Source organism: Rhinolophus sinicus, linkage group LG16, assembly GCF_036562045.2.
Source record: "Rhinolophus sinicus isolate RSC01 linkage group LG16, ASM3656204v1, whole genome shotgun sequence".
Lineage (NCBI taxonomy): Eukaryota > Metazoa > Chordata > Mammalia > Chiroptera > Rhinolophidae > Rhinolophus > Rhinolophus sinicus.
In genome coordinates this window covers 15531930-15558736 of record NC_133765.1, presented here as the reverse complement: position 1 = coordinate 15558736, position 26807 = coordinate 15531930, and the positions used below count along the sequence as shown (strand labels likewise).

The 26807-nt window shown below is 54.9% G+C and overlaps 1 protein-coding gene across 2 annotated transcripts in view; it reads right to left on the bottom strand.

Moving 5' to 3' along the window:
* Nucleotides 1–26807, bottom strand: part of GNB1L (G protein subunit beta 1 like) — a 56628-nt gene that overhangs the window by 5655 nt on the left and 24166 nt on the right. For both annotated transcript variants that reach the window (XM_074321839.1, XM_019755914.2), the window contains 5 exons: nt 23732–23871; nt 23106–23231; nt 17426–17588; nt 12888–12986; nt 8073–8288 (listed from right to left, as the gene is read on the bottom strand). In XM_074321839.1, coding sequence (XP_074177940.1) covers nt 8073–8288; nt 12888–12986; nt 17426–17588; nt 23106–23231; nt 23732–23871 — 744 coding nt within the window. The remainder of the gene's footprint in view (nt 1–8072; nt 8289–12887; nt 12987–17425; nt 17589–23105; nt 23232–23731; nt 23872–26807) is intronic.

Below are 26807 nucleotides of genomic sequence, written 5' to 3'. Positions count from 1 at the left end.
ACTTATATAGTCATAAACACACACACATATATGTAATATAATATATATATGTTACCTAAAATAAAGAACCATAATAAAAATTGTAGAACTAAAAGCTCAAAACTGAAATGAAAAATTTGTAGGATAGGCTTAACAGCAGATTGGAAATTTTTTTTTTTTTTTCAGTCTTAGTTGTGGAGGGTGCCGTTCATCTTCAAGTTATTGTCCTTTCAGTCTTAGTTGTGGAGGGCGCAGCTCAGCAACAGGTCCAGTTGCCGTTGTTAGTTGCAGGGGGCGCAGCCACCATCCCTTGCAGGAGTCGAACCCACAACCTTGTGATTGAGAGGACGCGCTCCAACCAACTGAGCCATCCGGGAGCTCAGCGGCAGCTCAGCTCAAGGTGCCGTGTTCAATTTTTAGTTGCAGGGGGCGCTGCCCACCATCCCTTGCGGGAGTCGAGGACTCGAACTGGCAACCTTGTGGTTGAGAGCCCACTGGCCCATGTGGGAATTGAACCGGGAGCCTTCGGAGTTACGAGCATGGAGCTCTAACCACCTGAGCCACCGGGCTGGCCCGGAAATTAATTTTTAAAAAATCAGTAAACTGGAAGACACATCAATAGACATTATCCAATCTGAAGAAGAGGGAAAAAAAAGGTTGAAGAAAACTGAACAGAGCCTAGGGGACCTATGGGACAAAGTCAAACTAACTTACAGAAGTCCCAGGAGAGTCAGACTACTGACAACCAGATGAAAAGAAAATCTTGAAAGCAGCCATGGAGTGAGACATATGCCAGTGCAACTGCACTACCAGAAATGCTAAAGGATATTCTTCTAGCTAAAGGAAAATAAAACCAGAGAAAAACTCAGATCTACAAGAAGAGCACCAGAAATGATAATAGTCGGGTAAATATAAAATACTATGTTTTCTATTTCCTGTAAGTTTTAAGAAATAACTGATGATTAAACACAAAACAATAACATTATAAGGTGGAGTTTATAATGAGCGTGGCAGTAAAATATATAACAGCGCAGCAGATAGCATAGGAGGGTGGGGCAATGAAATCATGCGGGTGCAGGGCTATGACACATGACAGGCAGGGTGACAACACTGATAAGTAGACTTGGGTAAGTTAAGGATACGTACTGCTAGCCTGCGAGCAAGCACTCAGAAAAACAATGACAAGAGCTATATAGTGAAAGAGCCAAGAGAGGAAATGAAATGGAATCCTATGAAATAAATACTTGATTAACACAAGAAGGAGTAAAAGAGGGTCAAAGATAGAAGTGACAAGGGGAAAACAAATACCAAGATGGCAGACTTAATGCCAGATACATCAATAATTATATTAAGTGCAAACAGACTAAATGCTCCAATTAAAAGGCAGAGATTGTCAGAAAGGATCAAAAAGCAGGACTACAACAGATGCTTTTAAATATACAGAGATCAAGATAGGTCAAAAGTAAAATAGAGATGTATTATGCAAAGAGGAAACACAAGAAAGCTCTTGTTTTAAAAAAATTAATTTTATCGGGGAACAGTGTGCTTCTCCAGGGCCCATCAGCTCCAAGTCATTGTCCTTCAATCTAGTTGTGGAAGGCGCAGCTCAGCTCCAAGTCCAGTCGCCGTTTTCAATCTTGGTTGCGGGGGGTGCAGCCCACCATCCCATGCGGGAATTGAACCAGCAACCTTGTTGTTGCGAGCTCGTGCTCTAACCAGCTGAGCCATCTGGCTGCCCATCTGAAAGCTCATTGGCACCTCGTTGTCTTCAATCTAGATGCTGAGGGCGCAGCTCACTAGCCCATGTGGGAATCGAACCGGCAACCCTGTTGTTCAGAGCTCGTGCTCTAACCAACTGAGCCTGTGCTCTAACCAACTGAGCCATCTGGCCGCCCAAGAAAGCTCTTGCTTGGCACAGTCCGACGATCAGACAAAGGCAAGTTCAGGACAAAGGACATGACAAGAGATACAGAAGGACATTTCATAAAATGACCACTCAGCAGGATGTGGTAACCACCTTAAATGCTTCTATTCCTAATGACAGAGCTTCAAAATTCATGAAGCAGAACTGACAGAACTACGGGGAGAAATAGGCAGGTTCACAACCACACTCAGAGATTGTAAGACTTCACTCAGTAACTGGTAGAAAACTAAACCAAAAGACGGGTAAGGATACTGAGACCTGAACAACACTACGAAGCACCTTGACCTAAGTCGGGCTGACAGAACACTCCACCCAACAACTGCAGAACACATGCGCTTTCACCAAGATACACCATGTGCGGGGCCAAAACACAAGCCTCAATAAATATCTGCATACTGACATTGTACAGGGTACCCGCACTGACAGCAGAATTAAACTAGATTAAAGATATCTACAAATTCAACAAATATTTGGAAATTAAATAATATACTTCTAAGGAACCACTGGATCAAAGAAGATATCACAAGGGAAAATAGAAAGAATTTTCAACTGAGTAAAAATGAAGACACAGTAAATCAAAATTTGTGGGACAGACCTACAAAGGCTGGTGACTAGACTGGAAACTGACTCCTGCACAGCCCCGCGGAGGGGCAGCACAAACCCAGAGAAGCACCTAGAACTCTGGGCACTGTCAACATGCTGACTCACACTCAGGGGCCCCCACTAAACGGTTCCTAGAGAACGGATTTCTCAGCTTCTGGAAGGAGGGCTTGAGATGCAAGAATGAAACACTTACGGTACAAAACAGTAACAAGGAGATGCAATCTGTGTGCAAAACCAACTCTGTGAGAGAGACAACTACATCTGAAGGAAGGGAGGGCAAAAGAATTAAAAAAAGAAAAGCTATAAAAGGATGTAGTAACCAGAAGAAACCTGGCCTGAGCATTGCTAATAGTTGGCAAAACTGGCTTTGAGGCAAAAATCCTTTCCAGAGATAATGAGGGTGACTCAAGAAAAGGTTCAGTGCCCCAGGAAGATTACCATTCTGAACTTATGTGCTCGTAAGCCAGCTTTGAAATGCAGAAAGCAAAAAATGCACAGGACACAGGAAAAGTTAGCAAGATGTGCCACAGCTGGAGGTTCCACCTGCCCCTTCCAGGGCCCCTGGGTCACAGGCACATTGGATGACATGCCCGGCCCTGTGTGCACAGGTACAGCCGTGCATCTAGCAGTGAGAAGCACTTCCTTTGCAAGCACATGTGGAATACTTATGAAAACTGGACTGGCCTCCACATTTCAAAGAGCTGATATCATTCAGACCTTCTTCTCCGACCACAATGGAATTAAGTTAGAAACTGAAAAATAAAAAATAACTGGGGGAAAAAAAATCAAACATTTGGAAACATAAAAACACTCTAATCAGCTCAGCAGTCAGAGAACAAATAAAAATTGGGTCCGCCCAGAGTGAGTGGTGATGAAGACGGCGACATTACACAATGTGGGACGCAGACTTCAACGGCTGTGAGAAAGGAAGGCCGGGAACGAATGTGTCATGCACCCAACTCAAGTCAGCAACAGAGTGAGCTCAGAGAGCACGGAAGGAAGGCAGGGGCAGAGCAGAGCAGAAACGCTGAAACAGAAGAAGAAAGATAGAGCAACAAAGACAAGACTGATCAGGAATAAAAAAGGAACAGTCCTGCAAATACAGCAGAAACTTAATCATTACAAACAACTTAAAAAAAAAAAAGGTCAATATTAAAATATCTTAAGGATTTTTATGCCTATATAGACAAATTCCTAGAAAAATGAAACCCCCTCAAATCAGGAAACCTAAACTAGTCCAAGGAGAAAATCAGAACTTTCCTACAGAGAACATGCCTGCCCCATGGGTACAGGAAAGGACTGACCTGTGGCCACTCAAGAAACAGATCCTCTGCCAACTTGTCCAGAGATCAGAAGAGGGGATGCCTGCCTCCTGATTCTGGGGCTGCTGACACCCCGATACCATAAGCAGAATGAGCGACAAGAGAGGGGATGCAGTTTAGTCTGACAGACAACCCTGAACATCTCTGAAGAAGCCCCTCAGAGCACATGCTATATAGTGGGTTATTTTAGTACTGTACGGTGGTTTTAATGTTAACAAAAATTGAACAATGCAATTCACTAAATTAACAGATTTGAGAAGAAAAGCCATGAGTCTGATAGCCCAACACCCTCTCATGTTCCAGATTCTTTCCCCATCAGAAGTAGACAAGAACCTAACCCCATAAAGAGAATCTGCCAAACACGGCGGCAAAGGCCGCTCTCCCTGTCCAACCTGAAGCAGGTCAAGGATACTTGCCAAGGCCCCTGCTCCCACTCAGCATGTCCTGCCCTCTCAGCTCCACGCACAGGCTGCCAAGATGGGCACAGGCTGGAGCAAGGCCGTGGGGGCGTATGCCACAGTGCATGGATGAGAAGGCAAATCCCACACGTGTGGAGGCGTGCATCTGCCCCAGCCCTCCTGTCTCCCACGGACAGAGCACTGGTGGCTGGAATGAGCATGAGAGGGTGACCATCTCCATCCCATGTCCTTTCCTCCCCTGTGAACTTCGCCGCCGTGCCAGCGTTGCCACCTGGAAGGGCCCGAGATGCCCCACCTGCCACGGTCGAAACGCCTCTGGAAACACAATGGCATCGAGGCAGAGGCCCACAGCACATGCCTGGCTCCTGGGTGGGCAATGAGAAGCACTGGAAGATTCATGGGGACCTAAACTGGAAGAGCCCAGTGCGTGTGCAGGGCTCCTGTTTCTAAGGACAAGGAAGGCCCACTGCGGTGCTCATGGCCCTGACCTGCCATGCTCCTGAGACATGTATGGTAGGCTGGGTGTGCCCAGTTCTCTTTTCTCTTGTTATAAAATCAGGAGGAACATGCTTGGTCAGGGCCCTATGGGCTCCCTAACCTACCCCACGTGTCCTGCGGCCGACACTTTAGAGGGAAGCCCCTGGCAGGGCTATGGAGAGGGAGGGAAGTGGCCACGCAGCAGGGACACCTGGCCAGCCTTAGGCACGGGGGAGTGCGGTTAGTCTGCTTCCCGGCCCAGGCTGGCTGGGGTGGGGTGAGGGACCTCATTATTATTTAAAGGCCTAAAAATACTGCTGGCCGTAAATCAGCCCCTGCTTCAAGGCCATGGGCCCTGCCCCAAGTGTGGGAAGAAAGAGCAGGTCTGCGCACCACCTGTGTCTGACGACAGCTGAGGCCCAAGCCCCCGGTGGCTCTCGGGAAAGTCACCTTGGGAAGGCAGGTGAGCAGCCCAGCATCGCAGCAGGCCCCAAGGCTGCATCGCGCTAACGAGGCTGGCTGAGGGCTCCTGGCCACCACCTCGGGCCCTCGCCAAGCCCATCCTGGACCAGGACCCTCCGGGAAGGATCCCTGGCCACCAGTGGCTCTCACAGCGCATGACCTCAGGTGCCAGGAATGCGCACGTGGCGCAGCCGCCATCTGGTTCCCATTATCCACGCTCTGCTGCGGGAAACCTCATCTGCGTCTCTGCGCCCAGCGCCCGCCTGGGAGAGATTGATTTGGGCTCATTAGAGACTTCAGCAGCAAGTCGTGAGGTGAGGCGCATCTGTGCCCACGTGGCTCGCGGGCCGGCGGGCAGCCGTGCCTCAGTCCTCACTGCAGGGCCGGGCACAGTGCACCGAGGGACCCTGGCCGAGGACGCCTGTGGATGCTGAAGGCCTGAGGCCCCCAGACACTTCCTCCTCAGAGGCTTGCGCTTTGCGAACCAAAAGGCTCCAGGGCCTCTGGGCCGACTTTGAACGTGACAAGTTCAAAGTTTTCTTCGGGCAAGACGGCCACGCTCAGTGGGTGGAATGTTCTGCTTTGACGTGCACTTGTGAGCAAGGCCCCGGCCCAGGCACCATCACACCAACTACGTCCATTCTGCAGCGCCTGCTCCCCTTCTGCTTTAACTTTCCAATTCCTGTATAATAAACTCTGCTTTAACTTTTCTATTCATCAGTACAGTAAAAGTTCATCTCTGGACTGGAACATGCCCCATAAATTTAAGTCTTAAGTTCCAGCAGCTGTTTCCTGAACAAGCCAGGAGAGACCAGACAGATCTGGGCCAGGATGGCAGGGAGGGCCCATTCCCGGGGGCCTCGGGGCACTGCAGCCTGGGCCGGGGCTCTCAGGTAAGCCACCTGGGTCTTCAGACCTTTGCAAAGTCAGGCTGATGAAGTTCAAGACACAGTGGGACGGAGCGTTGGACCTCAAAATGGGTGGGTCGCCATGAGGCTCAAAGAGCAGGAGGTCGGGGTGTGAGGGAGAAAATCCTGATGCCCGGAGTTGGGGGAGCTCAGCACCCAGCAAGGCTGACTCGACTGCTGAGAACCCAGCTCATGAAGACCCAGCACTGGAGTGGCTCCACCCCAGCTTCTAAAAATGACCACCATTATGACTTTCACTCCCACCCCCTACCAGGTTCATGAGACCCTTCCTCTGGGAGACAGGCAGAAGAAGCCACACCCTGACTGCCGGGCCTGGCCCCACTTGGAGGCCTGTCTGACACCCTTCCTTCGGGGCCTCTGTGGGCTCCCAGGAATAACAGAAGGATGGAGAGATGGTAGGACGATTGGGAGGGGTGATACCACAGAAGTGTGAACTTGTGCCCTATCCCCAAAGGTGACACGTGAAACCCTCCTCCTCCTGCCTTGCTGGACTCTGACTGGGCTGCTCCCCAGGACTCTAGACAGACCCTCAGGTCCCTTCCACAGAGACACCAGGCAGCCTCACACCTGGGCAGCTGGCGTCACCCCACCACTCCTGCTGCTGGCGACTTGCTCTGGGTCTAGCCGTGGTTCTCCAAAGGGCGTGGTCTTTGTGGGATGCCGGTGGTCCCTCCAGCTGCAACATGAAAGGGCACCTCCCAGTGAGGCCTGCTGGGCACCTCTGCATGTCCTGATTTTCACCTGGGGCCCATCTCTCCCCCACCTCACCCCTGTGCCTGGAGGGCCCAGAGGTGCCCGTTCAGGGCCTCTACCTCTGGCTATGGGGGCCCCGGGCTGGGCAAGTGAGAGGTGAGGCAGGCTTGCCAGGCTGCTGAGCTAGTTTTCCCCACCCGGAGACAGGGCCCAAGAGACCCCCTCTTCCTTGGCCTCCGTCTGTGGTGGGAAGCCTGGACCACACAGCCCTGTAGCAGAGGCAGCGCTCCAGTGAGGAGGACCCAGGTGAGGCCAGGAGCTAGGCCGCTGCTGCTTCTGCTGGCACCATCTGGCGCCCTGCTACCCACTAGTCCTGGGTTCGCAGAGCTGCCTTTCCAAGGAGTTTCTACTTGCTGGCTGTGGTCAAGTCTCAGCCTTCCAAGCCACCCTGGCTAATGGGGGCTCCTTGCCCACCCCCAGAAGTCAGTGTACACCCAGGTCACCCTCTGGGGGCCAGGAGGTACAGGGCACACCCAGTATCTCATCTCTCATGGCCTTTAATCCCCTGGGACCTGCACCAGAGTGAGGCCTGGACAGAAGGCTCTCCACCCCCAAACTCCATCCCTCCCGTCCTAAACAGAGCTGACCATGCAGGCTGAGCCACCCCATGCAGAGCATCAGGCACAGGCCCAGATGTGGCCCCCAGGTGCTTCGCAAGGCATGCTGGGTGGGAAAGTCCACTGGCACGTTATGAGAAGGTTTACTGGGACGTAGTGGGAAAGTTTTCAGCAATTCCCTACTCTACTCAAGGCCTCACACCCCTTCCCCACTGCCCGTGAGGAACAGCCTCCCCGGGGCCTGCTCACAGACCGCCACCGGGGCGTGACTCCGTGGATTTCTCTACATTGGGCAATTTTTGTGTTTTGATTAATCAGTTCCTTACTGACCAAATTCCTCTGAGTTTTTGCAAGTGGGCTTGCGTACTTACTCCTGGACTCTACATGCCTTTCCTCTAGATGGACAAGACGTGACTGCTGTTAACCCAAGGTCTGAGAGAAACCCAAACCATGTGAACGGTTCACAAACGCCCATGCCCCCTTCTTCCTGCGTTGGCCCTGAGGACAGGCCAGCCCGCGCCCCGCCTCAGAGTGATTAATTAGCCCGCGATCTGCAACAACTCCTCTTCATGCCTAAATATTGTTTCAGCCTATCAGACTGTTAGTGCAGAGCAGGATAAATGACACCTTGGGTCTGGCGCACTGACCTGGAGGGCCTGCTGCTCATCCAGGCTCCAGACAGCCAGCGCCTTCTCCGCGGAGCCTGAGACGCCCCTGGCCTTCTGGGAGTCAAAGTCAAGGCCTGTGACAGGCTCTGTGTGGCAGGCGACGCGGCTGCACACCTTCCGCTCAGAGACGTCCCACAGGGCCACCGATCCGTCCTCATAGCCGGCCAGAAGGAGCGGGCGGGAGCTGGAGTTGGCCTGTGGGGAAGAGCACAGCAGTCAGCTTCGAAGGGTCCTGGCATGTTTTGGGAAAGAAGGGGCTTAAGAAATGGGCTGTCTCTCCTGCTGGCCCTGAGGGCAGCCCAGCCGGGGAGCTGTTTCTTATGTTCTTCACAGTCACAGTTCAGAGGCTCTGCATGGCCCCCTGATGGCTGACACTGTCAGTTCAGAGCCTGCACAGGCTGGTGTTGGGGCACCCCAAGCACTGGGACAGGGGTGCACAAAGCCTTGGGGCAGCTTAGTGTGCCCCCGCCTCACGCTGCCACACCAGTGCTCACCAGCCAGGATCCTGCCAGGATTGCAGGGCGCTGCTGGGCCCTCCTTTCCGCAGGCCTGAGACTCTCAACCACCCCTTGGTGGGGCCAGTCACCTGTCTACAACCACTAACCAAAGAAAATCGCTAGCTCTGAGTCAATGAAAAATGAACTTTCTGTGCTTTGTCAACGTCACTGCAGAAGCCTCCCAACCCCCAGGCCCAGTGAGCCGCGGCGGCGCTGAGCTATTGTGATGAATGAGGGCGCAGGTCAGAGGGCCCGCGCCCTGGGCAGACACCTCGTTTATCTAGCCTCTGCATCAACTCCAGAAGAGCACCACAGGAGCCCATGTCACCCTGGCACCGAGAGTGGTGGCCCTGGACTTGGTGCTTAGTCCCCAGATATCACCAACAGGAAACACCTCCAGGACAGGTGCCCAGGTTGCTTCTGGGACAAAGAGCACCTGGCTGATGCCTTTTGCTCTTCATTCGTCTCCGTATTCCCCACTGAGTTGCCTGGGTTTGGCCTCACTAGTGTCAGAAAGAGCTGAGCACATTTCCTCCCCAGTGAATTTTCCAAGAGGCAGGAGCTCAATTGTACCTTGGTGAGCTTCGACCAGGCCCAGCCTCTGGACGGTCAACAGTGAGAACAGGGGCCTCGGGGGGACTGGCCAGCGAGACTACCTCCTGGCTTACCTGCAACTCTGAGGACAGTCCATTGCTGGCGGGCAAGGCTGGCACAGAGCAGAATGCCTGGGCCTCACTGGATGTGGGCTGACAGCATCACAGAGGCCCTCCGCGCCCACTTGCTGGGGCTCCTGTTCACATGCTGTGTGGGCACTTGTGCCGATCCAGAGGGACCCCGGGCCCTGGTGCTGCATACGCCGCACAAAGCACCTCTCCGTGGTGTTCTGAGCGCCCAGAGAGAACCCTCCCTCGGCTGAGCAGGTGACCTGGATTAACCAGAGGCACCAGGTGTATGTCTAATGTGAGTAGACACCACATCCTCAACCTAAGAAGCAGCGCTTTCTCTATGTGGCAGAGGGGAAACTGAGGCTGTGGGATGCAGTATATGTCATAGGGACCCAGTTAGTGACAGGAGCCAGGGGGAGCCTGACGCAGACCAACTCTTTGATCTGGACTCTTCCGGATGTGCCAGGGGACAGGGGACACAGCCACTGAGAACAGCACACAGCCACGGCGAACCCTCCCAGACCAGAACTGGGCCGGAGGACACTTCGTGCACGTCCCTGGAAAAGCTCATACAATATTTTTTTCTGTGACAGTATGTGTTCACACAAACGACAGAAGGGAGGAGTCTAAGGAAGTGAATGGGGCTCCTGAGAGGCCGATGGCAGCCTGTGCTCCTCCTGGGGCCTCCTGCAGGCTGAGCGTCCTCCGCAGGCCCAAATGGGAGAGCAGTTATGAGAGCAACGCAGTGACTGTGAACCCCGAGGGGCTGCACAGCACCCCCCTGCCCCCCACCCATCTGCTTGTGCACAATGCCTGGTGACCCCTGCCTCTGATGGACCGAGGCTGGGAGGGGCTGAGCGTTCAGGCCTCCTACAGATGCCCTGACGGTGTTGGTGCACTTTTCCCTGTAATTTCATAACAGGAGATGCTCCATTTTGGAACTTTTGGTGTAAAGTTATTTGCACCACTTGTCTCTGAAGACGTACTGACTGCTTTCAGAAGTGGCCAGACCTTCTGCTCAGGCAGCTCCTTGTAGGCGGCTGTGCCTCTCCAGACAGGGCCACCTCCATGAGCAACCATATCAGGACCCAAGTTAGAGGGCCAGGTGGAAACAGCCCAGATGCACTGTCTGCACCCCGACCAAGAATCTGCACCAACCCTGAGACCAGACTTGCTGGACCCCATCACAGAGGCTGGCTGCGAGGAACTCACGTGGGGCCCACTTGGGTCCATTCCCCTTGGGAGAGTGCTCTGACGGGTCACCTGCTTCCCGGCCATGCTGCCTGGGCTCAGCGTCTCCCCCGTGCACCCTGGGCACATTCTTCCCTGGTCCGGGGCTCCTGCCTTTGCTGACACATTGTTTCTGGTACGTCTCTGTCGCCCAAGCCATGCAATGCCTGTGGTCTCTGGGTTCTGAGCACCTCAACTAGTTCAGGGGCTACATGCTGCTGACCCCCCTGTTGAGGTACCTCAGGGCAGCCAGAGCAGGAGCCAGACTGGCCTGCAGGGGCTCACCCCACAGTTACTCCAGCCCTGCTCCCCACTGTGCTGCAGTTTTCTCCAGTTTCTCTCCTAGCACACAGGGTCGCTGTGGTCCCTCAGTGACAGACTGCAGGTAGGACAGTGCTCCTATGGCCACAGGCCTTTGGTGGCCACACCGTCAGTGCCAGACTGACCTCTATGGAGTGAGGGCCTAAAATCACAAGGACTTACTCTGTGACCCCTCCTGTCTGTGGTTGTGCCAGCCCAGAGGGACCCCAAGAGGCAGGCCTTGCCTATGGTACCGTGAGGTCCTGTGGGAAGCCCCCAGATTAGGTGGGGTCCACTGCTCTGAGGGCTGGTGTGACTAACTCTGCGTGAGGCTCGATTCTGATCTTGACCTTTTACATGGTAATCATTGTCACAACACAGGCCAGCCTCCTTGAGGAGCAAAACAAGAATACATCTGAATGTTTCATAAAAAAAATACCATGTCAGGTCACTCTTACACTCCAGTTAATAAACTATAACCTGGACCTTCAGGTTTGGAGAGGAAAAAAGGGACATTTAAGATTAACATAGACTATTCTTAACAGAACAATTTGTGTTGGATCTGTATCAAATAACAAAAACGCGATTTGTCCTTCTGTCAACTATATTAATTACCTTAACAAGTTTGTACATCCCATTTCTACACATTTTTCTGCTGGAATTTTTACATGATTACGCAATGACAGCATTTCCAGGGAGCAAAGTATGAGCAGATAGAGCCTCCGACGTCCTGCCCTAGGACCTGCGAGCATGATGGCATGCCACAGCATCACGGCCTCGGGGGTGTTTCCCACCAGGTGTCTGCCACTAACCTGCTGGCATCAGGAGTTTCATCATCTAGGTGCGCCTCGGAGCCTCACCTCCTCACCCCTGTGAGCTTCTCTGAGGGACTGCAGCAGTGGCAGCACACCACAGCATCAGCTTACCAGAGATCCTGAATTCCAACTAGAATGTTCTTGGTTAAGGAACTACAGGAGGAAACCAACTGCTAGAAAGACCAGGGAACCATTTTGATCCTTAGAAGGGCAGAAGGCTTGGGGAAGGGTCTCTGGGGATGCCTGTCCCCGGATCCCATTGGTCACACAAACATCTCCAAACTGCCTGAGACCGTCTGATCTAACTCTTAGGAAGACTTCAAACAAGCAGTGAGGCACAGGGCAGGAATCACGTGCGCCTGATCCCAGGTGGGCACAGACAGGGTGGCCCTCAGATGGTGCTGGTGAACTGAACAGAGCAGGGAATATGGACCGTAAGCAGTGCTCCCGAGATGGGCACTGGTCAGTGACCTGCTCACTACAGTTTCTGCAATGGCCAAGACGCTGCCCAGGATTCTTTCTAAGTGAACACACTAGACCATTGACTTTGCTGCCCCAGGCTTGAGAGCCGGGGCCTCTGGAGGAGGTGAGCAGGCCCAGGAGGCCCCCTCCCAGGCCTCAGGCTCATCCCAGGAACCGAAACCTCTCCTGCCGGGACTCGGGCCTATGACCCCCCCCCCCCCAGCCCTTGGCCTCCCAGTTTCTGCTACCAGCCCCAGGAGAAGCCTCCTGACCCTCTCTAATCAAAGAAAAGTCAAGAAAAAAGGAAATGGCTGTAGATCAGAAATTCCAAGTGTGGCCGCGGGGAACGCCAGCATGTTAAGCCCACTTCTGCCTCTCCGAGGCAAAGAAGTAACAAAAATTAATCCCAAGCAGAGCCAGGGCCGTGCAGGCTTGCAGGGTTAGTCAGCACTCCCCTCCCAGGCCTGTGCAGGGCCAGGGACTGGTGTGTGGAGAGGAGGAGAGCAGAGTCCCTCCCCGGGAGGGGGCCGGCTCAGCTGACCCAACTGTCCCTCCTCACTGCACCAGCAGAGGGGGTACCCCCCTACACCAGCCTGCAGAGGATAGCACAAGCCAGGCCTGCCCTGGGGCGGCATGCTCCTGCAACAACAGGAGGGTGGCAGGGGCCTCGGGGGACAGAGGCTGCTGAGGAAGGCGGCATGCACATGTTCTCTCAAGGGGCTAATTGCCCTGTTGGTTTGACGACAAACCAAATCCTGAATGGGGCATGATTCACGGCTGGCGGGCGTGGCTGGCAGGGCGTGGCTGGCGTGCGCTGGGCCTTACCTGCCACAGCTCCAGGCACATGGGCATGCCCGGCTTGGCATCTGCCTCCGGCTTCAGGGTGCACACTGACGTCTTGGATGGCATCTCCAGAATCTGAACCTGACAGTAAGAAAACAAGTTGATTTGGGCCGGCGCCAAGTCAAGTCTGTACTATACAAACAAGAGACTTTTAAGGCGATTAGCCAAGACTGCTGCGAGTTTCTGTCTGTTCCCGGTAGGAACCTGGGAGCCCAGCCTCCTAATTAGGCTGCAGACTTGTGGGCTCTAGTGCTACGGGCCTTGGGAAACAACGTGCACGTCACTCCTGAGTGACCGGCATTCCCACCTGGCTGCTCCCTCCAGCCTCTCCCGATTTTACCTCCTCACTGAGCAGGCCTGGCTCACGGCGACGCACTGCTTCAGCCCGCCCATTCTCCCAACCTCCACCTGCTTCCCTTTCCTGCTCTGGGTTTTACATGTGAATTATCGCAGGCATATCAAATGGTACAAAGACTTGTACAGGGAGCGCCTGGGGACCTAGCACCCAGCCTAGGAAACGACTGTGATGTACGCTACAGGAAGCTCTGTTTGGAGCCTGGCTATTCCGAGTGCCCTGTGCCTCCACTCTGGGTGTCATGCATGTTTTGTGTCACCTGAATTGGGCTGGCAGATGTGCCTTGATGCCCCACACAGCCAGCTCACACTTGGGCCTACCCACTGAGCTGGGCCCGGCTCTGCCCCACCCCATCTGCAGGGGACCATCAAGGGAGGAGCAGGCTCAGGTGCTGAAGCCCCGCAGACTGGAATTAGGCTCCCAGCTGTCTGCATCCCTTGCGCCTCAGCTCCCTCATCTGCCAAACAGGGTGCCACTCATGCAGGGCTTGGAAGAGGAGAGGGGATTCTGTGTGATGCAGATCTACTGTTCCGTGGTGGGGGGACTTGGCCGGCCCTTAGCTCCCCAGGCGCTGGCAAGAGCGGCTCCACCAGCAATGTCACAGCAACAATGTGCAGCCAACTCTGGCGCTGCATATCACCCCTCACCAACATGGGGGCAGCGTGACGTCCAGAGGGGTCGGGGACATTGAGTCGGAGATAGCAGGTCTGATGTCTGACACCCACAGCATAGAACCCTCAGCAATGAGAACCCGAGGTGAACTCAAGTGGTGTGAGTGTAGCTGAGCTGTTCTCACTAATGCACACAGAAGAACCAGCCTGAGAACTGGAGTTAAGTCCCAGGTCAAGTTTAAGTTCCAAATATGCCACACGTGTGTTGGGTGTCACGTCTAAGGGCAGCTGCAGGCAGGGCAGAAAGCTGGTGTCGTGGTCTGTTCCTCTCAGCTTCAGGGCCCTCTGATGCGCCTCCTGCCTGCCTCTGCGCTTGGGTGACACCCGTACAAGCGTGGGCCATGGGTGTGCTTCAGGCAGGGCTCTCGCCAGAAGACCACGCAGTGTCCCAGAACCAGGGGACAGGCTCACTGCTAGGAAGGGCGAGGTGTTCACATGTACACACACAAATGCACATGCATGCAAACACACACATGCATACACACACACACAGGCTCTCCACCGTCGTCGGGCCAGCATCTATGCCAGCCACATCGGCCTTCATGCCCACAGAGGAGACAGAAAAGAACTGAAGTGATGTGAGCAGTTGTTACTGCCATGAAATAATAGGCTCCAGAAGGAGCCCCTGGAACAGCAAAGATGCTCAAGGAGAAGCTCTAGCAAAATGAAAAGAAATATAAGCGGATGCGTGACAACCAAGGAGAAGTGGTAGTGGGCCCAGAAGTAAAAAGAAAACTGCTGAGAAAGGAGAGGGGGCTCTGGGAGCCCTTCTGTTCTCTGCAGGGAGTGATACCAACTCAGGCACAGGCTCCTCACCTGAGAACCGCTGCCAACGCTGTGGGAAGCCTGGGAGCCTGCGGGAGGCAGGCGGAGCACCCAGCCAGGGCGGCTCACCCAGGGCAGAGAGAGAAACAGAAACAGAGACAGGCTCTTCTCAGTTCTGCACCTCGAGCCCCAACCTTGTACTGAGTGTAAAGCAGCAGGCTGTGGCTGAGTGGCAGGGCCCCCTTCTCTGCTTCACAGGGTCCACGTGAGCAGCCCAAGACTGTGCTGTGAAGGGACATTCTGGAAGGACACAGATCAAACTGCTGGGGGCAGGACACTTGATTTTCTACTCTCTGCACTGTTCTATTGCTTGAATTATTCAGGTTTCTTCAAATGAGATTTGCTCCTTTTGTCACTACCGTGTTTCCCCGAAAATAAGACCGGGTCTTATATTAATTTTTGCTCCAAAAGATGCAGGAGGGCTTATGTTCAGGGGATGTCATCCTGAAAAAAATCATGCCAGGGCTTATTTTCCGGTGAGGTCTTACTTTCAGGGAAACACGGTAGATCAGGAGGACAGGTGGGTTTTAAGATGCTAAGTACCTGGTGCGGGGAGGAGAAGCCACAGGGAGAGGATGTCACAGGAAGCAGACGTGGCCAGGTACTGTCTGCACAGACCTGCACCCTGGACGGTTTGGCACATAGGTCCATAGGTCAACAAGGAGGGCCCATCTGACCTGTGGGCTGAGGAAGACTCCTCTGGTGGCAGTGAAGAGGGGTACAAGGACAGGGGGATCAGGCAGGGACGAGTCACCCAGCAAGTCTGCTCTAGCTGGGAGGAGGGGGCTAAAGGGGAAACCAGGGCAGCTCCGAGGCCTGAGCTGGGTGCTGTGGGAGGGAGTGTGGGGGCAGGAGAGCAAGGAGCTGCACGCAGCCTGAGGACCAGGCAGGCCCAGCAGCCTGTGCTCGGAGCCTCCAGCAGACACCACAGTGCTTTCCATCTGGCACTCAACTGCAACTTTTGTTTCCAGAAGGAAAAAACCTTTCGTTTGGGCAAGCTTGGCCACCCAGACGGCCGAGCGAGGCGGGAGCAGGTCTTCCCCGGGCATTGTCTGGGCACAGGCCAGCGATGCTTTTCCAGGACCCAGTCCAGGCAGATTCCAAGTGGGAACATGGAAAATAACCATTTTCCCAGGAGGTGCGAGGTCCCCAGACTGGCTGCTCCTGAACAACACAGATATTGCCAGAGCTGGGAGCCAGAAGCTCAGATAAAAACAGCTTCAAGCAGAAGGGATGAGTGGTCTCAGGGGTCAGGCCCAGGGGAGGAAGGTGAGGGCAGGAGGAGGGATGTGCCCGCTGAAGTCCTGGGGTGGCCAAGGTGGAGGACAGCACACGGCACCCTGGCCTGGGCGGGAGAGCTGGCTTGGCCCCCAGGCTGGTCTCTGCATGTGCAGCACGGAAGAGGCTGGGCTGCCTGGCTCCTGCCCGCCCAAAGGAAGCACACCTCTCTCTTTTCACATTAATAAAAATTTTAACAGGTTTTTGGCAAATGGGCAAGAAAAGTATATGTAACTCCTAATTGGTGATTTAAACGCAATCATGAACAAATAAATGCCTATTTCTATCTCATTATTTATGAAATGAATATGCTTTAAGACAAACGGTTCTTCGGGGGGTTGGAGGGGGCCCACACCTCCCTGTGTACATAGGCCTAGGTCCCTGCCCAGCGCCACCTGCCATGCAGGCTGTCTGGGCCAGCAGGGGACACGGGGAGAGGTAGGAGGCAGACAGGAGGTCCCCTGCCCACCACCCCGCCCCCACCCCCAGCAGCCGGCCCCCATACTCACCAGGCCGTCCAATCACTGCTCATGGGTTTCTTTTCCCATTTCTCTTCAGCTCCCCCAATAGCGGGCACCTCCAGCCACACCCTGCTCCTCCTCTACCACCCCGGCCCTGGCTTCCCGCCATCGGCCCCACATCCTGGGCACTGCTTCCCTTGGGGGATTCTGCTTCTTCTGTCTCCAGGGTGTGGATGCCACTGTCCAGCCTGACCAGTCTCTGCCACCACCAACCAATGCTAGCCGCTGTGGCCTGAGCGCCACCTGACAGTGACCTCCAAGGCTCCATCATGCCCACCCCACCCTCCAGCCCTGTCCTCTGATGCTCCCCTGCTCACCTGTGCCCCTTTACTGTGATCACCACCTCAGCCCTTACCCCAGCCCTGCCAGTGGCCTCTCACACCACGGCCCGGTTCTGTTCCCCAAAAGGTTGCCCTCCCCTGCTGCCCTGGCTCCCAGCCGCACCTCAACTTCCCCAGGGCCTTGGTCTGTCTCCTACCACCTCATGCTGGCCTTCTGGGGACTTCCTGCACACGCCTCCTCCTAGTCCTCTGAGAACCTATCTAGGTGGCCCTTCCCTCAATACTCCTGATAGCCTCGGTCCTTGACACGCATCTATCTGCATCATGCCAGGTGCCAGGGCCTCCCAGAGACACCAGCCAATCCTCTGGGTCTCCCTGCTGACTCACAACCAGGGCCCCCTCACAGGTGACCCGGCCATGGCCCATCCCAAGGACCGGCAGACAGACGCAGACCTGCCCCACAGCTCCATGGAGTCCTGCGGCAAGCACAGCATTCCTGCAACCAGGTGCTAAGAACGAGTGTGCCCATGTAGGGCACACCGAGTGCCCAGTGGCACATGAACATGGCGCTGTGCAGGCTGGCACTTACCTCATCGCTGCCTCTGCCTGGCACCGCCAGTGTCCAGTGCTGCTGGCCCCCAGCCAGGATGGAGCCCCTGCAAAAGCCCACGCTTTCCAGGTGCACAGAGTCCACGACGGTGTTTCTGCCCTCTGCCAGGTCCCACAGGCACAGCTTCAGGTCCCGGCCCTGACTGCCAAAACCAAGAGGAGACAGGCATGAGTCTCCCAGGTAGTGGACTGCGTTGACCACCTGGACAGACATCAGCATGTTGTGGCTGAAGGAAGGCAGAGGCTGAGGCCAGCGCCAGATACTGAGCCGGGGCACCTGCGCTGAGGAAGGGCTTCTCAGCCCTGGTACACACACGCTGAGGCTGCATCTAAGGCGTCCGGTGCCTGACGCGCTTATGGGCATCTCAGGGACACACTGCAGAGGGAGGCCCCCTGTGGTCTTCCTGCCACTCCCCATGCTGCCAAAGCGAGTGTTCTCCCTCCCTGTGTCCCTTTGTAAATTAACTTTGACCACCTGGCAATCCTACCCTCAGGGATTTTCCCAAGTGAATTTAAAACCTCCTTTCACACAATAACCTGTACATGAATATTTACAGCACCTCTGTTCATAATTGCCGAAACGGTAAACAACCCTTCAACAGGAGACTGGATAACGAACTGTGATGCATCCACACCATGCAATTCCGCTTAGCAACAGATGAACAAACTAGGGTGCATGCAACAGCCTACATGAATCTTAGATGCATTTTGCTAAGTTAAGGAAGCCAGATTTGAGGTCACATAAGACATGATTCCATTGGTGTGACCTTTTAGGAGAGGCATGATGGCAGGACAGAGGGCTACAGGACATTGCCCACAGGAGCTCTGTAAGGTACAGCCCACTCTGTGTGGCCCTGGAGTGGCACATACATGACTGGGTATCACCAAGCCCACAGATCTATGCCACAAAGAGCAAACTTAACTTTAAAACAAAAAATAAAAAAAATCCCAGGACGGACTAGAGACTGTGACAAATGTAGGATGTAGGGAACCCAGCAGGAGGGCAGACAGAAACTGACCTGAGGAATTTTGGAAGTGTGTTGACTCGATATTGCAAGGTTAAAGGCACAATAACTGTACAGAAACATGGGACTCTGGCTGGTCCATCTGTTTCTCACAAGGGTATGGGTTGGCAATTCTGAATCCTCTTTACCTGTACAGCACAGTTGAACAGAGAAGTACGTAAGCGGTGGACAGCAGGAGCCAGGTTTCTCCCATCACAGAAATCGGTCACAAACAAGCCCAGGGCAGGCATGATGGACCCGTGGTTTTGGATTCGAATCAGAGACGGCAGTATGAATGCCTGTTTATCCCAGTACATATACAGACAGAGGGACACAGAGGCATATACAGGTGTGTATGCAGCCTGGCTCGTGCACATACAGGTATTCCTCAGGCTGCCCCGAGAGGACCTAGACGCGACAACACCCTAGTAGTGATAAGCATGCCTAGTGCCCTGGTCTGCTTTTTGACCCTTTCTCTAAAAACAGGAACCAGGTTTCTGGAGAAATGGCTGAGTCTAGGGCTGGAGTGGGGGAAAGCTAAGATGAGTTCTGAGCATCTTCTAGCCAGAAAGTAAGGCAATATCTTAAAACTAAAACAAAAAATGGGAGCACATCCAAAGGACCCAGGTGCCAAAGCTGGAGCAACCTGAGTAATAAAATAAATAACGGTAGTATGAGATTATAACCAAAGAGTAAAATAAATCTCCATGAGCCCAGACTCATGAGGAAACACATAAATAAATAAAGAAGAGGAGATAAACATTCCTTACAGAATTCCAATTAAAGTAGAATTTTACCAAAAGTAGGAGTGTGGGAAACACAAAGCCCCCATGAGAACACCCCAGTAATAACTGCAGGGACAGAACCCACTGATGGAGGCTAAAATCAGTGGGTGAAACTTAAGGAGAAATAGGATATATGCATCGCCTCAAAGTATTCTCCCAGATGCTATTACTCACTGTGGAGGCTCCAGCAGGACCACACATTCTTTGACCCTCCTTAATTCTTAACTCTTTGCCCCTTGATGAAGGTCCTTGCTGGACCTAGGGACTCAATTCCGAGGAGCCCGGTAAGCAGAGGTAAATGTCCCTGAAGGTAGGACACCTGCAGACATGCTTTCCCCAAGTGACTAAGGTGACGCTCACCAGAGATGCCTCCTGTGGACCTTATGGACCCCAACATGATGGGACAAGAGCCCTTGGCCTCTGTGGGTTTCCTTCCGAAAGCCCATCAACCCATCTAATCCTGAGAAATCATGATGCAAACCCAACGTGAGGGGCATTCTACAAAACTCCGGATTCGTCCCTCTTCCCAACAGTCAAGGTCAGGAAAAACAAGGGAAAGAGAAGCAAGCACAGACCACAGGGGACTAAGGAGACATGACAACTTGATGGGTCCTGGAGCAGAAAAGGACAGTGGTGGGAGGCCAGAGAGCCCACACCAGGCCCAGCATCTAGTCACTGGTGCTGCCACCAGTGTTGTGACAGACCTTCCCAGTCACACGAGATACCCAGGCCCCCAGAACTTGGTGCTGTGCAGATGGCTGTTCTCCCCTCACACAGGCTGACCCAGAGCAACTGGGTCCAATCCAAATCTCCACTCCATTTTGGAGACCCCGCCAAGCTGATGTTAAAATGCCTGGACATTGGGAGGACGAGGAATCACATGACATTCCTAAGGAACGGGCTGATGACATGCTCTGCTGCACTGAGGGAGACAGACATGGGAGTGTCCCACAAGGACACACCAGAGCTTAACACAAGAGAGACACGCGGGCACACGGAGGGCATCTGACTCACAGTGAAGACGGCAGCCATGCTGTGAGCAAAACACTGGCCTGTTCTTAAGTGACTTTTTCTCTTAAATTTGTTTCAAACTCACGGATCAGAAGTGAGAACAGTAGGAAGACCTCCCACACATCTTTTACCTGGTCCTCTCATTGCTAACATTGTACACATTCTCTCCTGGCCTGACGCCCGTCACCCCAGCTGATGCTCATGCAGGGACAGCCACACCCCGAATCTCCTCAGCCCCAGGTGGCAGTGAGGGGCGGGGGGTGGGAGCACTCACTGCACTGGGCTGAGTGCTGCCTGGCGCCCCCGGGGAAGCCCAATATGCACGTACCCTGGGGCACAGGTGTCCCACCTCTGGGTATGGGGTCCACCCTGCAGACACAAGTGCATCTGGCACTAGGAGGCCTGGATGGGAGCCTGCCTCCGCTTTGTCCACAGCATTCCAAGTGGACAACCTGGATGTTCACCGACAGTAGAATGTAAGCGATCTGGGGACACATGTCCACGGAGTACACACAGAGAAAGCCCGCACAGCGTGCCATAGCCTCGTGCACTGCGGTGGATCTCACAAAGACAGAGACAAGTGAAAGAAGTCAGACACAGGAAGCTGTTCCGTATGGCTCCACTTTCTTAAGGGAAAAAAAAATAAAAACCAGACAAAATGAATTTCTGCCTTTGGAGACGCACGTTCAGATGGTAGAACATGAACGAGACACGAGGGGCTGCCTCTGGGATGGGGTGGACGGCAGGCCAGCAGGGCTCTGCTTCCTGCCGGGAGTGGTTACACAGGTGTCCGCTCTCTGATAATACGACAGTCTGCAAACTTGTTCTGTGCACTTTTCTGTGAGTATGTTACATCTCACAATAAAAAAGGCAGGAAACAAACCCTAGGCGCCTGTCAAAGGCACAGGTGCGTCCTCAAGCTTGCAGACGGGGCTGGAGGTGTCTGTGGAGCAGCCCTTGGGCTTCCTGGAGCCCTGTGTACAGCTTGGCAAGGGCCAGGGCCCCTGGCTCCCCGCTTTCTGTCCTCCAGGCTCCCCTTGACATGAAAGCTCACCTTCTTCCCTCAAGAGCCACTTAGGAGAGACTTGGCTTCTAAACACAGCTGGGTGCACGGCCTCTAGTGCAACATAAATGCACCTGGACATTCCAAGCACCCGCACATCTGTGCTGCAGACCTCCTGACCCGTGGGCCTCCTGCCTGGATGCTTCAGTGCCATCCCAGATGGAAGGGGGGGCACCACCCAACATCTGCTCACAGGTCGCATCAGGAGTTTGCCACCCTGCACCACATTGGCCCAGCTCTCCGAGGAGCAAAGCCTGAAAGCAGGGCGTCAGGCACCAGGGCACTCATGGCTGGGGGATCCCAGAGGGTGCCGGGGCCCTAGAGGAGCAGGAGGCCCCAGAGGGCCTACGCTGCGGCTGAAAATTCTGCAGGAACAATTAGAAATGGTAGCTCCCAGTGCAAGTGTCTTAGTGGGTTATTAGGACCTGACGTCTACTCCATAATACTATCAGGGAAAGACCGAAACCACAGGGCATTGTGCACCAAGGGAGGAGGGTGGGCATGCATCTGGGCCTGCCTGGCCAGGAAGGAGGCAAGGCCCTGTGAGGGTTCTACAAGCACACATGTCCAGGGCCACAGCCCGCCCAGATACCTCTGGTCTCTCGGTCCCCTGAAAGCCACCTTCAGGGGGGTGGGAGCCACATGAGTCTGGCATAAAAGTGCTCTGCAGACCAGTGGGGGCCCGGCAGGCTTCATCCTCTGGGGACTGGCTCCATGGTGCCCAGATGTCCAGAGCAACAGAACAGGCCAGTCCAGGAGTGCTGGGGCAGAGAGTGTCAGGAGAGCGGCCCTTTGACTTGGTGGATTCCTGGGCTGGGGCAGCGATCCCTGAATAGGGGCAGATGTCAGTGTGACCCAAGACAATGGCCAGCTCTGGCAGCCGGGCGGGCCCCTGGCTCCCTGCCTACCCTCCTGGTCTCTGCTCTGCCCTGTCTGTCCCTCTGCCCATGGGAAGCAGGGAAGCCCCTCCCAGTTTGTTCTCTCACCCACCTGCAGCCCCTTCCTGCTGCCTCCTGGCCCACTTGGCACCTGGAGCCCCAGGCCTGTCACCTCCACAAGGCCATGGCAGCAGTGCCAGAGTACAACCACTCCCTGTTCTGCTGCCCAGCCTCCAGCCCCTCATGGCCCCTTGTGATACTCATAGGCTTGGCCTACCACGGCCTCAGCAAATGCAGCAAACTCCTCCATCGGACGTGTCAGGCCACCCTTGTTCCCGCCATTTCCTGCTGGCCAGTGCCGACTGCCGCAGACCTGGGCACCTATGTGACGTTCCGTGTGGCCCTGGAGGCGGCTGTGCTGGGGTGTGGAGCGCAGCCCTGACCAGCCTGGTGAGCTTTAGACGTAGGCTCTGTGTGATGCCCTGGTGACCAGTCTTTGCCACCTTGTGGGAAGGTGGTTCCACAGCCAAGGAGAAAGTCACCCAGCAGAGCAGTGTCATGATACCAGGGCCCCAGGGCCTGTGGAAGGGAAGCTAAGGCTCCTCCAAAGAGAGGCCTTGAGCTCAGCCATAGGTCCCCAGCTCTTGGCACCGGGGAGCCATAGCAGGCCAGGCAGTCTCTGCTTAGGCCACAGGAGATGCCGGGCTGCAGACAGTGTCGCCCTGTATGTTCCTCGGGCCCTTTTCACTGGGCACCCGCCTGGACAGCACCCAGCACACCTCGAACATACTGCCTCAGGATGGGCCAAGAGCAGAGGTGGCCGGGGGAGGCCATGAGGGCCTCCACTGGAGAGCTCCTGGCGCACACTGAAGGCTACAGCTTGGCTCCTTTTGGACCACATTCTGCCACTGAGACCTACCTGAGGAGCTGATGTCCCTGTGGCAGTGTCTGCAGCCAGGTCACACACTGGCCCCTGTGGCCGTCCAGGATGGCAACCGCCCTCCGGGTCTGCAGGCTCCAGATGTGCACTAGCCCCCTCTGGGACCTGATGAGACAAGTCAGGGTCAGGAGGAGGTGTCAGGGGAGGGCAGCCACGCCTAGCACACTCCGTAGGGCCCGCCTGGAGACCACACTGCTGGCGGACCAGGTGTTCCAGCTGCTCGAGTTTCTAGTTTAGGTGACAGCTCTAAATATGAACTACAGGTAAAAGTGGCACATGCTCCTCTTCCAAGGGGGCTTTCAGGAGCATCTGAGGGCCCCCTTAAGCAGAGCCTGCTTCTCTGCAGGGGGAGGGAGGGCCGCTGTTGATAGTGCAAACTGGTTGGCACCTATGACAGAGAGGGCCCATGTCCCTGTCTTCCCCAAGGGGGCGAGGCCAAAGGGGACAGCATGTCGAGTGGGCTCTAAAGGCACAGTGTGCCCTGCTGAGGGGCAGCCTGAGCCCCTCACTAGGACCCCCAAATGACCGCTGGGCTCATTGCTACCCTCCAACCCCAACTTCACCCTGGGCTAGTCCCTGGGGGTGGGTCGGCAGCAGCTACTCACCCTGAGAGGAGGAGTGGGCACCCCTGCCCCTGGGCTCCTCCACAGAAATGCAGCGCATGCACCGCTGACTGGGTACCTCGGAGGACAAACTGGGGGTCTGGTGGTGGGGGTGGCGGGGCCGCCATGCTGGGCGCAGTCACCTGGGGACGAAGGGAGGGCATGTGAGTGAGGCCTCCCTGGGTGCTACCAACCCCTTTACCCCCTCTTCTATCTGCCTGTTGGCCTTTGCACCCAAGTGGGACCACCTTAGTCCCAACATGTGCCATCCCGGGGTGGGCACAGAACACGCCTTCCTTCGGCCATCCTTGTCCAGGACAGAGCCCTCTACTGGCCTACAGGAAGTCCAGTCCACCTACCAGCTGCACCTTCCAGCTCCCTGCAGCCCACTGGCCCCACCAGCGCCGTCCCCTCGGGCTGCCTCTGGGCCTAGCTGAATCCTGCCTTCTGTCCAGGCCTTGCTCCAGCTTCTGCCTCGGGAAGCCCACCCAACTAACCCTCCCAGAAAATTCAGTGTGCGTAGTCCCGGGGTTCCAGAAGAGGGAGCAGGGCCAGAAGATGGAGAGGAGCCTCTTCTTCACGTGGGCTGCAAATGCCGCCCGCTGGGTCCTGGGCCTGAACACCCACAACTGTTAATCATTACTGCCACCTTCAAGGAGGCAGCACCCTTAATATTGGGGAAGGAACGGTCTAGTGAACTGCCCTAGGCCCCTCAGACTCAGGCGTGCTCTGGAGAGCTCCAGAGCCTGTACGCTGCCACTAAGGGGCAGAGGGACTGGCGCAGCAGTGTGTGGGCAAGGGACAGGGGACCAAATCACCTTGCCACCTCCAGAAGGGCTGCTATCACAGATGAGAGACCCTTTCTCATATCACTAGTCCTGTATTTAAGGCCTGTTGGGGTCCATCCATCCCAAAGAAGAAACCATCTAGTGTTCCCACTAAGCCTACCCCAACCACCCAACCCTGCAGAGTCCCAGGAGGCCCATGTCCTCCTCTTACACCACCTCAGTCCCACAGGCAGCCAGGGACTTCATAGTGCAGGGGTGGCTGCTCTCAGCAGCTGTTGGGAGTGGGGGCAGAACCAGAAGTGATCTGTTCCAACAGCCAGGGGACACATCTGTCGGCCTGCAGACCCCGGGCTAGGCTGAGGGTGTTAGGCTCTGGGACAGTACCCAGCCCACCCATCTGCAGCCTGCATGCAGAGCAGTGAGGAGGCCAGGTACCCAACCACTATGGCAGCCACAGCCGCCAGAGGAACTGGGGCAAGTAAAAGAACAAAGGCAAAGAAGACAGGAAGGGTTCCTCCAGGAGAGAGCCTTGGCCGGGAGGCTGATGCCATGGGTTAGAGGGGGTTCCAGGCCTAGGACAGAGGCCCATGCAGGAGGGGGCTGTAGGACGAGGCTGGACACATGCATAGGCACAGAGGCAGGGGAGGTGTGGGTTTCTCAGTGGGCGCCAGTCCAGGGTACCACTTCAGCCATGCCCTTAACACCAAGCCCTGTATCTCCCCTCCTTAAAAGCATCCCAGGCCCTTTCCTTCTTGTCTACCTTCAGAAGAGACCCAGAAGCAGTTTGACTGGAGCAAAAGGTTCAAAATACCTAAGAAATGCCACTGTTGAGACAGCTGGGGACCCTGCAAAGCCCAGGGGGCTCCAGGTCACCAGAGAGCAGAGGGAGAGCAGCACCCGGAGGCTGGAGACAACCAGAGCCTGTGCAGGTGCGCAGTGAGCACCAGGCTGCAGAGACCCGGCAGGAGTGGTGTCAGCTGCCAGGCGAGCTGAAGTCTGGCCACCATGAGGCGAGTGGGAGTAGGGTTGGGTCCTAGATCTTAATGACCCAGAACAGACTCTATAGGGCCAGGCCCAGGAAGGGGCGGCCCCAGTCTCTGACCATAGGGTGGATGGTCACCTTTACTGGCCACTCTCCCACTAGATGTTGCCTGTCATGGGGTTTCAAAGAGAAAGATGAGGTTCCTGGGAACATGCTTTACAAATGGTCAGGTCTCTGTTCCCTTCTCTCTCTTTCAGGGTTTTCAGCCTAACAACCTCTCTCACCTTTGGCTAAAGGTCAACTGATTCTTCCCAAACAAAGGACAGCCTCCTGCAGGGAGCAGAGGGACCCAACCCCATACTGCTCCATGACCTGTGGCCTCTGCTCTAGCACAAGACAGATAAGCCACCTGGAGATGCTGCCAGTCGCAAACCCTGCAGTGGCTACCCTTGGGCAGGCTGGCTTGGTGGACAAGTTCAGAGAAGCAGCTGCTGAGCCCTCAGGAGTCACAGCCTGCCTGTGCTGTGTTTGCCCCCTAAGAACAACTGGTCGGCGACAGGCACAGATTCAGAGACCCCCAAGAATGCAGACTCCACTAAAGCATCTCCACCCGACAGAAAAGTCCCAGTCCAGGAGGAAGGGCACCACACCATTCGGTCCAGGCCGCAGAGTCTGACAGGCCACCTTTCCAGGACTCCCATTGCGCAGTCCTGACGTGCACACGCCCACTGTGCTCATGCATGCACACGCACCCCCCCACACACATATGCATGCACACGTTTATGGGCACGCGCACACATGCACGCACACACACATACACACGCAGCGCCAACCAAAGCCCAGCCCACACTTGCCATCTGCCTGGGGCCTGATGGGAGTTTCCAGAACCTCACCAGTACAAGGCTCACTCTGAGGTGATGAAATCAAGTTCTCCTCTATTGTTTCCCCAGAACTGCAGGGAACAAACCCGTCATGTTGTTACAACAACAAAAATGCTCAGGCCAAAATGAGGCATCGCAATTAAAGGCTCCATCATTTCAAGCAATTAAAATAAACGCTTTATTTGAAAACTAATTAATTCTAGCTACATATTTTTCCCATGACAATATCCTATGATTACTTGATTTATGACATCTAATTATTCTTTATTAATCTAATTGAGAATAATCGCATTATCCTATCTCCCCTGGCACCGGGCCGCCCGGAGCGGAGGCCGCAGCCCCTTGCGTAAGGCCGATGTGTGATACCGGCCACCGCCTCCTTTCCCTGTTCTATCACTTGTCTCTTCCTCCCGGAGGGCAAAGGAACA